General features: G+C 46.5%; 1 protein-coding gene across 3 annotated transcripts in view; it reads right to left on the reverse strand.

Moving 5' to 3' along the window:
- ralgps1 (Ral GEF with PH domain and SH3 binding motif 1) overlaps window positions 1-12347 on the reverse strand; it is a 679800-nt gene that overhangs the window by 492718 nt on the left and 174735 nt on the right. For all 3 annotated transcript variants that reach the window (XM_055659791.1, XM_055659790.1, XM_055659792.1), the window contains 2 exons: window positions 11437-11544; window positions 5157-5207 (listed from right to left, as the gene is read on the reverse strand). In XM_055659791.1, coding sequence (XP_055515766.1) covers window positions 5157-5207; window positions 11437-11544 — 159 coding nt within the window. The remainder of the gene's footprint in view (window positions 1-5156; window positions 5208-11436; window positions 11545-12347) is intronic.

The following is a 12347-nucleotide window of genomic DNA, read 5'->3' on the forward strand; positions in this document are numbered from 1 at the left end:
GTCTGTTGGCCTTTCGCAATTAGTTTAATGATCCACGGCAACCTGGAATTCTGTGCACGCTAATAACGCACAGCCAAGAGAAATTATCTTCGAGGCTATGATTAAAGTAGAGTGGCTGCACGGTGGTGCAGAGTTAGAGTTGCTGCCTCACAGCGCCAGAGACCCAGGTCCAATCCTGACTACGAGTGCTGTCTGTACGGAGTTCGCACGTTTTCCCTATGACCACGTGGCTTTCCTCCCACACTCTACAGGTTTGTAGGTTCGTTGTCTTTGGTAAAATTGGAAATTGTCCCTCGTGTAGCATAGTGTTAGTGTACGGGGTGATCGCTGGTCGGTGCAGACTCGGTGGGCCGAAGGGCCAGTCTCCACGCTGTATCTCTAAACTAAACTCAAACCAGATGGTATCAAACGGCACTGCACGTGCAGAATATTGACACCAAAAGTGAACAGCAGGCCTAAAACACAAACTATTTCATTTTTTTTTTAAAAAGACGCAAAGTGCTGGAGAAACTCAGCAGGTCAGGCAGCGTCGCTGGAGAATAGGGATAGCTGCAGTTTCATGTCGGAGTCCTCCTGCTCTCTTGAAGCAAAAATCATAGAGGAGGAGCAGTGAGAGAGGGTCTCACCGAACTTCCATCGGAGAGTGTAGGAAAGAGTGTACTCTTCACAGGAGATTATGCAATGGAAAAGTAAAATGGAGCTACAAGGAACTGCAGGTGTTGGTTTACAAACAAAGGCACACAGTGGTGGAGTAATTCAGCGGGTCGGGCAGCATCTCTGGAGAAAATGGATAAGTGACGTTTCTAGTTGCTACCCTTCTTCTCGTTCTCCACTGACTCTCAATCTGAAGAAGGGTCTCAACCCGAATCGTCACCCATTCCTTCTCTCCAGAGATGCTGCCTGTCCCGCTGAGTTACTCCAACATCTTGTGCCATCCTTCTTCACACCCTCTTTAAGCTCTGCTAGAACACCTCTCTGGCCATCTATCATTTGGCGACCCATTGCTCTTTTTTTACGAAGGAAATAAATATTTCTGATTGCCTGAAATAAGATTACAACTTTCTTATAGTCCACATCTTATCTCTTAATGCTTTTAACATTAATTTCAGATTCAATGTCTAATTGACATTGTTTCAAAGCAGATCTATTTCTTTGTTCTCCACTTTTAGTTTAGTTTAGAGATACAGTGCAGAAACAGGCCCTTCGGTCCACTGAGTCCGAGCCGGCCAGCGATCCCCATTCACTAGTTCTATCCTACACTCTAGGGATCATTTAGAGTGGCCAATTAATCTACAAACCTGCACGTCTTTGGAATGTGGTAGAAACCGGAGCACATGGTGAAAGCCCACGCGCTCACAGAGAGAACATGCAAACTCTGCATAGACAGCACCCATAGTCAGGATGGAACCAGGGGCTCCGGCACTGTAAAGGGCCTGTCCCACTTGGACGACCTAATCTATGAGTTTAGAAGACCTTTGACGAGTTGAAAAAAATGTCAAGGTGGTGTTGACTCGCCGAAGTAAAAGACCTCCTACGACCTCTTATGAGTATGTCTACGACCTCCCTATGACCCCCCTCGACCTCAGTCCTCCACACCTAAGACCAACTACGACTAGCTACGAGTGGAAAATGATCACATGATAAAATGATTTCATGTTTGCATTTTTTTCTCGGGCCAGTAACCGACCTACAACTACCATCACGATCTACCATCACGACCTACCTACGACCTACCTACGAGTATCGATTTTTTCCATGACAACCTTTTTTCCACTCGTGGACTTTTTTTATCAGGCTAGAAAAAAATGGCGCGACCTACTTGAGGCCACGAGTACGCGGAGGAAGAGTGACGAAGACCTCCTACCACCTCGCGGCGACCATGCTGCGAGTATGAGTCAAGGGCAAACTCGGCAGAGGTTGCCAATTAGGTTGTGAAAGTGGGACAGGGGCTTGAGGCAGCAACGCCACTTCTGCGCCACCGTCCCGCCCACTTCCAGAGCAATTAAAAATGTTTTCAGCAACTATCAAGCAGATACGAAAACAATACGTAAAATTCCATACCGATCATTTACAGATCTAAACATAACCTAATCGTATTAATTTCTCTTAATTTCATCAACAGACACTTCCTTCAGTTTCATAGTTATTGCTGTAAATCTATAGTACAGATGTGGAAAGTAAAATGTTTGCAGTGGTTACCTCAGTTCATGCAGACATTCACATGTTAAGTTGTTGTGAATCGGTGTGCTTTGTGATCCTGACACTTCTAGACATAAAGCCACAGGCGTTACTTTACCTTGACTGTATTCAATGTTACCACAGGTGTAATCACCCACTGTTTCCTATTAACTATTAAAAGCAATCCCTTCTGCAACTGAATCTAAAACACTGCATTCAATTCATTTTGACCTCTTCTGTAGTGCTTTTAAATTGGATGGTCAGAGTTGTACTGCACCGAAACTGTCCTTCAATCCGCCACATCTCGTTCAGTTTAGTTCCGTTCAGCATAGAAACAGGCCCTTCGGCCCACCCAGCCCATGCCAGCCATCAATCACTCATTAAGCCAAGTTATATTTTATCCCAGACTCGCATCCACTCCCTACACACACAAGGGGCAATTTATTGAAGGCCAATTAACCTACGAACCCACATGTCTTCAGCATGTGAGAGGAAACCGGAGCACCTGAAGGAAATCCATGTGGTCACAGGAAGAACGTGCAAGCTCCACACAGACAGCACCCGCCTGATTTACGCCTGAATTTGCCTGTATTCAGAACACATCCTGCACACCTTACCTATTTAAGTTCCTGTGTGTATGCCAACCTCTTTTTTCATTCATCTCTTTGTTTTTCAGGAGCTGGGGACTGATGGCAAGGCCACCATTTATTGGTCTTCCCAATTTTTTCCTCAAGAAAATGACAATGTCACATTCTTAAAGCCCTTGTAATGAAGACATTCCCATCGTCCCTGGAGCTAGGAATTCGATGGCTGGCTCCATAAATGTAACCCGTGACTCTGTAAACATTCATGGACAACTAGGTCACAGCAGTACAGTTGCTGCCTTCCTGCACTTGCAGCACCAGAGGCCAGGGTTCAATCCCGACTACAGGTGCTATTTGTATGGACTTGGTACCTTCTCCCCGTGACCTGAGATCTTCGCTTTCCTCCCACACTCCAAAGACATTCAGGTCTGTAGGTTAATTGACTTGGTATAATAGTAAATTGTCCCTAGTGTGTGTAGGAAAGTGTTAGTGTGCGGGGATCACTGGTCAGTGAGGACTCGGTGGGCCGAAGGACCTGTTTCCACGCTGTATCTCTAAACTAAACTAAAGTAACCAACATCTACTGCAGGCACAAGGAACTGCAGATCCAGGGATTTTTAGCAAATAAACAAAAGACTGGAAGAACTCAACAGGACAGGCATCATGGAGAGAATGGGCAGACGATGTTTCGGGTCAGGACCATTCATCACACTGATGGAAAAGGAGAGAGAAAGCTGGAAAAGAAAGGTGGGGGCAAGACTAAGCCTGGCACAGGGAAGGTGGAGATAGACACCAAATGCTGGAGTAACTCAGCAGGTCAGGCAGCATCTCTGGCAAAATGGAATGGGTGACGTTTTGGGTCAAGACCTTTCTTCAGACTGAAAGTAGGGGGGGTGGGGGGGAATTGGGGTAGGAAAAGGCCAGAACAAATCAAGGCTGACAACAGATGACCAAGGAAGGATGGAGCCCATAATGGCCCATTGTTGGCTGGGGAAGAGGTGATAACGAAGGGATGCAGGGATGCGAACAGTGGAACTAGTAGGATGACTAGGGTGGGGAGAGGGGGGTTGCAGCAGTTACTTGAAATTAGGGAAATCAGCGTTCATACCCATGGGCTGTAAGTTACCCAAGCAAAATATGAGATGTGGCCTCACTCTGACAATGGAGGAGGGCAAGGATGGAAAGGCCAGTGTGGGAATGGGAAGCTACCTTTAGTACAAACCAGCACCTGCAGTTCCTTCCCACACAAGGGAAAGGTGGAGACAGGTGAGGAGGGGGGGGTTTAATTGGCAGATGGCTAGAGTAAGTGATGAAGGCTGGCATTGAACAGGAGACAAGTTGATGTCCGTTAAAGAAAGAGGAGTGGGCTGGAATGCCGCAGAGACTGATCTGGGTGGGACGGAATGGTGGGAAGGGAAAAGAGAGGGGTTAAAGGGAAACGGGGTGCTCGGGGATGGGAGATAAGTGCGGAAGGGAGGAGGGGGAAAGGAACACGGTGACTGGTGGATGGGAGATAGTGGATGAAATGTGGAGGGGGAGAGGGGCGGGGGAAAGAGAGGGGGGATTATTGCAGCTTTAATACAGCAAACATGCCCCACAATGGAGTGGAGGGAGAGCTGATTCACAGTATCTTCGACTGAGCTGCAAAGAGATTGTGGGACGGATGGATGGATGGGTACAAATGAGGTTTAAAGAAGCATCTTGGAGAATGAGCGAGCAGTTTTAGGGAAGGATCCAAAGCAAACGATGTTGAAGATAGACACAAAATGCAGGAGTAACCCAGCGGGTCAGGCAGTATCTCTGGAGAACATGGAGAGGCGATGTTTTGAGTCAGGATCCATCTTCAGGCAGTGTTTAACCTTTGTTTTCACTGTAAATTGCAGACAGATGCACCGCTTTCAGGCAACATAACGAATCAGTATTATTTTTTAGTCTCTGATTTAATCTTGGGGTGGCACAGTTGTGCAGCGGGTAGAGCTGCTGCCTTACAGTGCCAGAGACCCAGGTTTGGTCTTGGCCTCGGATGCTGTCTGTGTGGCGTTTGCACGATCTCCCTCTGAACGCCGGGTGCTCCGGTTTCCAACCCACATCCCAAAGACGGGCGGGTTTGTCGGTTAATTGGCCCTCTTGTGAATTACCCCTGGTGCGTAGGGAGTGGGACAGCATAGAACTAGTGTGAACAGTTGATCGATGGTCGGCGTGGACCTGATGGGCCGAAGGGGCCTGTTTCTCTAAACTCTCTAAAGTGAAATAAGTGACCAACCCACCTGCAGAGTCAAGGCACAGCAGACCAAAGCAGAAGGCAATGGCACATCAGATTTATAAAGGATATATCAAATTATGTGTCCATTCACCCTTCCCCTAATCTCCCCGCTCTACAAACTCTCATCTTACCTCAGGCTGGATTGCTTTAAATACTGGAACGTCCATTAAAGTGATCTGGCTCTGCAACACATGAGAAAATTGGCAATTTAGTTCAAATTTCAACAATCTTTGTACTCATTGCAATATTTTCAACCTTCTGCAGATTTAAGATCTGATAGGAAATGTCTGCCTAAAGCAAGACATTGTGCAAAAATAAAAAAACTGGAAGAACTGTAGGAAAGATCGTTTCCCCATCCACGCTTCATCAGATTAAATCTGGCAAAGATTTGCTGGAACGACTTTAAAAGAACTGGATTTGTTAAATGTTTCATTTAAAGCCAATTCTTCTGATGACCACTTGCCGTTTCTGGGCAAACTCCGTCTGTTTGGAGCGCCGATTGGAAAATTCCCGCACGTTCCACGCGACTCTCCGTCCCGAGGGGGCAAACCTTTGTTGGGATTGGGATTGGATTGCAATTGCAACGTCACCGCGAGCCTACCTCAGGGTTCAGGAAATCAATGCTCAACCCGCAGAGTGATTCCAGAGCTGTAGGTGGGCCATTCAGCCCATCAAGCCCAACCTAGCTCTTGATAGTCTTATCCCATCAGAGCCACACGTCTTTTCCCACATATGCCTCTCTGACCTCCTATTGAAAGATTCAACACTTTAACTCCCCCTCCCATTCCCAATCTAACCACTCTGTCCTGGGCCTCCTCCATTGTCAGAGTGAGGACCAACGCAAATTGGAGGAACAGCACCTCATATTTCGCTTGGGCAGCTTACACCCCAGCGGCATGAACATTGACTTCTCTAACCTCAAGTAGCCCTTGCTTTCCCTCTGTTTCTATCCCATCCCCTTTCTCAATTCTCCCACCAGTCTTACTGTCTCCGACTACATTTTATCTCTGTACCGCCCACTCCCCTGATATCAATCTGAAGAGGGGTCTCGACCCGAAAAGTCATCCATTCCTTCTCTCCAGAGATGCTGCTTGTCCCGCTGAGTTACTCCAGTATTTTGTGTCTACCTCCAGTGTAAACCAGCATCTGCAGTTTCTTCCTACACACCCTGAATAATTTTCTCAACACTTTCTTGGTCCTTCCTCTCCTAAAATCTGCTCATTTTCAAATCTTTTGATCGCTAGTTTAGAGAAGCAGCGTGGAAGCAGGTCCTTCGGCCCACCGTGTCCGCGCCGACCAACAATCACCGTACACTAGCACTATCCTACACACTAGGGACAATTTACAAATTTTTATCAAAGTCAATTAACCTCCAAACCTATACAGCTTTGGAGTGTGGGCGGAAACCGGAGCACATGGGGAAAACCCACGTTGTCACAGGGAAAACGTACAAACCCTGCACACACAGCACCCGCAGTCAGGATCGAACCTGGGTCTCTACTGAAAGACATTGCCTAAGGACATTTATAATACAATGATGTGCACATGCCTTGTGTAAATGTCTCTTGGATAGGCACTGGGATAAACAGGGAGGAAGGGGATATGGATTATGTGCGGGCAGGAGGAATCAGGTTCAACACGCACATAGTGGGCTGAAGGGCCTGTTCCTAAGCTGCTACGTTCTAAGTTGTATTAATCTATGCTCACACAACAAAATGCAGAACTCTATTACGGCCATCACAACCCTAGTCTTTGACGTGAGAGCTTAGCTCTGGCTCTCCTCCTACAGATGCTGCCTGACCAGCTGAATGTTTCCAGAATATCACTTTTCCATTTCAAATGTTGCGTTGGTGCCGCTCAAGGTGGTTTATAGAGATGTTACCAAATACACAGAGGTCATTACAGATCTGGCCTGAGGAGCTAAAGAAACAGCTTCGGAATTTAAACACCTTCGGAATAAAGGTTGCAGGTGGGAAGATTATCAACAGGGTCAGACGTGATTAAGGAGATAATCTGCAAAGATTGCAGTCTACCCACAGTGAAGACATTCTTCCAAACAGACATTATACTTGGCCCATGGGAACAGGAAAAGAGTAAATCAGAATATGGAAAAAAAAAGATTAAAAACAACGTTAGGGGTGGCACAGCGGTACAGTTGCTGTCATACACTGCCAGAGACTCATGTTTGATCCTGACAAGGGGTGCTGTCTGTACGGAGTTTGTATGTTCTTCCTGAGACTGTGTGGGTTTTCTCTGGGTGCTCCGGTTTCCTCCCACACTCCAGAGGTACATGTTTGTATGTTAATTAGCTTGAGTGTGTTGTAAAATAGTTCCTCAAGGTGCTAGTGTACAGGTTAATCGCTGGTCGATGCGGACTCTGGGGGCCAAAGGGCCTGTTTCCGCGCTAAAACCTACAGTTGAGGCTGAAGTAAAACTTGAGATTCAAAACACGGAGGACAGGGAATAACCTGCAGGTGGGAAAACAGAAGTAACAGATGGAAGAAACACATTGAACAAAAATAAAGAGCAAATAATGAAAGTCAGCCTTTAAATATATGATAAACCTAGTACAATCTCCCAAAGTTCTTTATAGGCAATAAACTAGAGGTATTTGAGCTATAACATGATAATTGCATTCCTAAGAAAGCTCTTGTTATGGCAATTGGGAAAATAAGGGCAATTGTATCAGTGGGGGCTGAATTTAAGGGCTATTAGTATTATTGTTTTAGACTTGCAATAATGACGGGTTTTTTTCCCCTCAGGATTTTCAAAAATAAAGGTATTTTTTAATAAAATTGCAATAACCATTTTTGGCACTGTAAGCTAAAATTACTAAAGGCTGTATGTTACATTGTTTATTTGTGATAGACACAAAAAACTGGACTAACTCAGCGGATCAGGCAGCATGTTTGGAGAAAAAGGATAGGTGACGTTTCAGGTCAGGATCCTTCTTTACACAACCCTCCATAGAAGTAATTGCTTGACAATTTCAATCGCTTCGCATGGTGAAACTTCATTTTAGGTTTATTATTGTCACCTGTACCAAGACACAGTGAAAAGCTTTGTTTTGCATGCGATCCTTTCAGATCAGATTTACAATACACAGATTCAATCAGTTCAAACTCAAGTACAATAGAACAAAGGGAAAATACACAATGCAGAATATAGTTCTCAGCATTGTAGCACATTAGACCAAAGGTGCTGCAGTAACTCAGCGAGTCAGGCAGCATCTCCGGAGAAAAAGGATGGGTGACATTTCTGGTTGGGACCCTTAGAACATTCATTTCACGGACAAAGTGCAATGTCGGCAAAGGGGTGGAGGTGAATCGGACTGTAGCTTCCTTGCTTAACATTTAGAAGCATTATGATAGAGGGGAAGAAGTTGTTCTCGTGCCTATCTTCAGTATAAAACAGCACCTGCAGTTCTTTCTTACACATATACTTTGTTAAATGGCCATAGTGTCAGATTACTGCAGGAAGGTTACATGGAAACAGATATTTTATTCCCTGTTTAAATCCAAGACAGCTTTTTCTCTGCTTGTCAATTTTCAAACTAACTTTTAATTGGTTTGCTAGTTCCTCATCAAAATTACATTATAATCAATTTAACCTGCATAATGCAAAAATTCTAATCCATCGCTGATGTTATGTCTGATTTATGTAATGGAAACATACACCATAGCAGGACCACCTGTACATGTTAGACAACTATCAGACACCTCCTCCTACTTATCCTTGGACAATGATCCCACAGATGGAGCACCAGCCTTTAATCTCAAACACCATTACTGATTTCATCACTTCTGGCTGTCTGCCTTCCACAGCCTCCAACATTATCGTTTCCCAGCCCCGCGCAGCCCGTTTTTACCTTCTCCCCAAAATCCACAATCACAACTACCCTGACAGACCCATCGTTTCTGCCTGCTCCTGTCCTACGGAACTGATTTCCATGTACCTCGACTCCATCCTGGTCCAATCTCTCCTGACCTATGTCCAAGATACCTCATGTGCCCTTTGTCTCTTTAATGTTAGATGCATGTTTTAGTCCATTTTTAGTTGTGTATATGTGGGGGGTGGGGGGAAACCTTTTCAAATCTCTTCCTTCAACGGGGATGCGACCTTTTCCTTGTCGTATCTCCGTCTCCATCTGCGCTGAGGCCTAATATTGTGGAGCTGGCGGCCTCCAACTGGAATCGACCTTGGGGGCTCCAGTGGCAGAGGTTGTGGACTCACCATCGCGGAGCTGACTGACTTTGGAGGCTGAGGTGGCGCTGCGGCTGCGACCCGACTTCGGAGCTACGGAGGCTTCGGCTGCGGGCCACTGCGGACGGCAACATCGGGAACCCGCAGGTCCCAGGCTGGTGAACGATTTTTGGGAGCTCCCGCAACAGCAGCTTCGGCCGCTGGACTGGAGGGTAGCGGCTTCATCCGCCCCAAGTCGTGGAGTTTGAATCGGTCTGTTCGCGGAGCTTAAGATTGGCCGCGGGATTTACCATCACCCGGCGGGGGCTTCGACATCGAGAGCCTCGATCGCATCGACTCAGCGGAAGACCAAGCAAGGAAGATATAAGACTTTTTGCCTTCCATCACAGTGAGGAGGTGCCTGGAGATTCACTGTGATGGATGTGTGTGTTAAATTGTGTTCATTGTGTGTGTTGGTGCTTTTTTCTGTCATAACTGCAAGGTACGCAATTTCATTCAAACTTAATGTTTGAATGACAATAAAGGAAATCCAATTAAATTCAATTCAATGACTTCCGTTTTCCGAACCCCCACTCCCTCATCTTTACTATGGACGTTTAGTCACTCTATGCCTCCATCCCCCACCAGGAAGGCATTAAAGCCCTCTGTTTCTTCCTCGATCGCAGAACCAGCCAATTTCCCTCTACTCCGCCTAGTGGAGCTGGTCCTCACCCTCAACAACTTATCTTTTGACTCCTCACACTTCCTCCAAGTCCAAACGTAGCTATGGGCACCCACATGGGCCCCAGCTGTGCCTGCCTCTTTGTAGGATATGCTGAACAGTCCTTATTCCAGGTGTCCACTGGCCCTATCCCCAAACTCGGGTGGAACATGAAACCCAGGACCATTCTGTTCCAGGGGTGAGAGTGAGTTAATTGCGCCAAGTCAGTCAACAAAGAACTTATGGGACCAAGCTCTTCTACGTAAATTATCTCCCTAACTAACCGAGGGAGTGTCGCAGTCTCAACTAGAGAGCAGTCCTGAATAGACAATAGACTATAGGTGCAGGAGGAGGCCATTCGGCCCTTCGAGCCAGCACAGCCATTCACTGTGATCACAATCAGTACCCCGTTCCTGCCTTCTCCCCATATCCCTTGGCTCCACTACTATCTACCTCATTGGTGACCCTCGGACTATCTTTGATCAGATTTCACTGGCTGTACCTTACACTAAACCTTATTCCCTTATCATATATCCATACACTGTAAATGGCTCGATTATAATCATGTATAGTCTCCCCACTGACTGGTTAGCATGCAATAAAAGCTTTTCACTAAACCTCAGTACATGTGACATTAACTACACTGAACTGGTGCAGCTGGTTGAGCTGCTGCCTCGCAGCGCCAGAGATCCGGGGTTCGATCCTGACTCGGTTGCTGTCCGTGTGGAGTTTGCACGTTCTCAAGTGCTGGCTCATTCTGTGCAGAGCTGGATTTGGAGCAGTAATATTACATAAAACATAGAACAGTACAGCGCAGGAACAGGCCCTTTGGCCCACAATGTCTGTGCTAAACACAATGGTCAAGTCAACTCCTCTGCCGCACGTAATCCATGTCCCTCCATACCCAGCATATCCATATCCATGGGCCTGTCCAAAAGCCTGTTAAACACACTATTACATCTGCTTCCACCACTATTCCTGGCAGCAGGTTCCTGGCACTCACCACCCTCTGTACAAAAGCTGCCTTACACATCACTTTAATATTTGCTCTCCATCTTAAATTTTAGTTTAGAGATACAGAGCGGAAAACAGTGCCTTTTGGCCCACCGAGTCCGTGTCGACCTCCACACTAATACTATCCTACACACTAGGGACAATTGACAATTTTACCAAGCCAATTAGCCTACAAACATTTTGAGAAAGCCTTTTCAGTGGGGGATGAAACTGTAGCTCACGGGGAAAACCCACACAGGACATGGGGAGAACGTACAAACTCCGTTCAGACAGCACCTGTAATCAGGATGGAACTCTGGTCTCCGACGCTGCAAGGGGAGCAACTCTACCGCTGTACCGCCATACTGCCCTATGCCTTCTAGTCTCTAACATTTCCATTGTGGAAAAAGAGTTCTGACTGTCTACCCTATTTATGCCTCTGATAATTTTAGATACTTCGATATATATGATATAAAATTATGCATTGCACCACATAATTCAACACGTCTACTTACAGCAAATTCCTCTGGAGTAACTTTCAATACGTCAAATACAACTGCGTCATAACTTTTCATAGCATAATCTGAATATTGCCCATCGAGAGAGTCCGAACTGCTGCTGGCCTGTAGAGAACAAGGAAGAACATTTAAATACAACTTCAACTCCTCCCCGCGGTTATCTTTCTTACAAAATACGTTCGCAAAGAGTTAACACGTTAGGTTTAGGTTTATTATTGTCACATGTACCAAGTTACGGCGTGTCTGGAGAAGGGACCCAGTCCGAAACGTCAACCATGCAATGAGTGTGTCATTTTCCAGCGCGGTTAATTTCAGAAGTTCTGCGTGCAGTCACAACTACATAGCGGGTTCAGAAACTGTGGATTAATTTCCCTCCGTATCTCTCTCTCTGCATATTCAACGGTTCATTAAGCATAAATGTTTCCATCAAGAACACCAAGAGCAGTAACAATAAGGTAAAGGGGCTGTCCCACTGCGGCGACCTAATCCGCGAGTTAAGAAGACTGTCTTCGACCTTCAAGCTCGAGGTCACTCGCCTGGAAAACCTCGAGCTGTATCCGCGTTAAAACCGTGAGTTGGATCGACCGACCGCACACACACGCCCATCGCAAAGGCGGGGGCCAGGGAAAGTGGAGGAGCGCTGTCTGAAATTCACACCCGCGATGGAAATGATGGTAAAACGGCTGCACAGTAATGGTAAGTCCTTTAGAGAGCGGGGGGAGGAAGGGGCGAGAAGGGGAGAGAAGGGGAGAGAAGGGGAGAGAAGGGGGGGAGAAAGGGGAGAGAAGGGGGGAGAAGGGGGGGGGAGAAGGGAGAGAAGGGGAGAGGAGAAGGGGGGGGAGAAGGGGAGAGAAGGGGGGGAGAAGGGGAGAGAAGGGGGGGAGAAGGGGGAGAGGGGAGAAGGGAAG

Source organism: Leucoraja erinacea, chromosome 31, assembly GCF_028641065.1.
Source record: "Leucoraja erinacea ecotype New England chromosome 31, Leri_hhj_1, whole genome shotgun sequence".
NCBI classification, from domain to species: Eukaryota; Metazoa; Chordata; class Chondrichthyes; order Rajiformes; family Rajidae; genus Leucoraja; species Leucoraja erinaceus.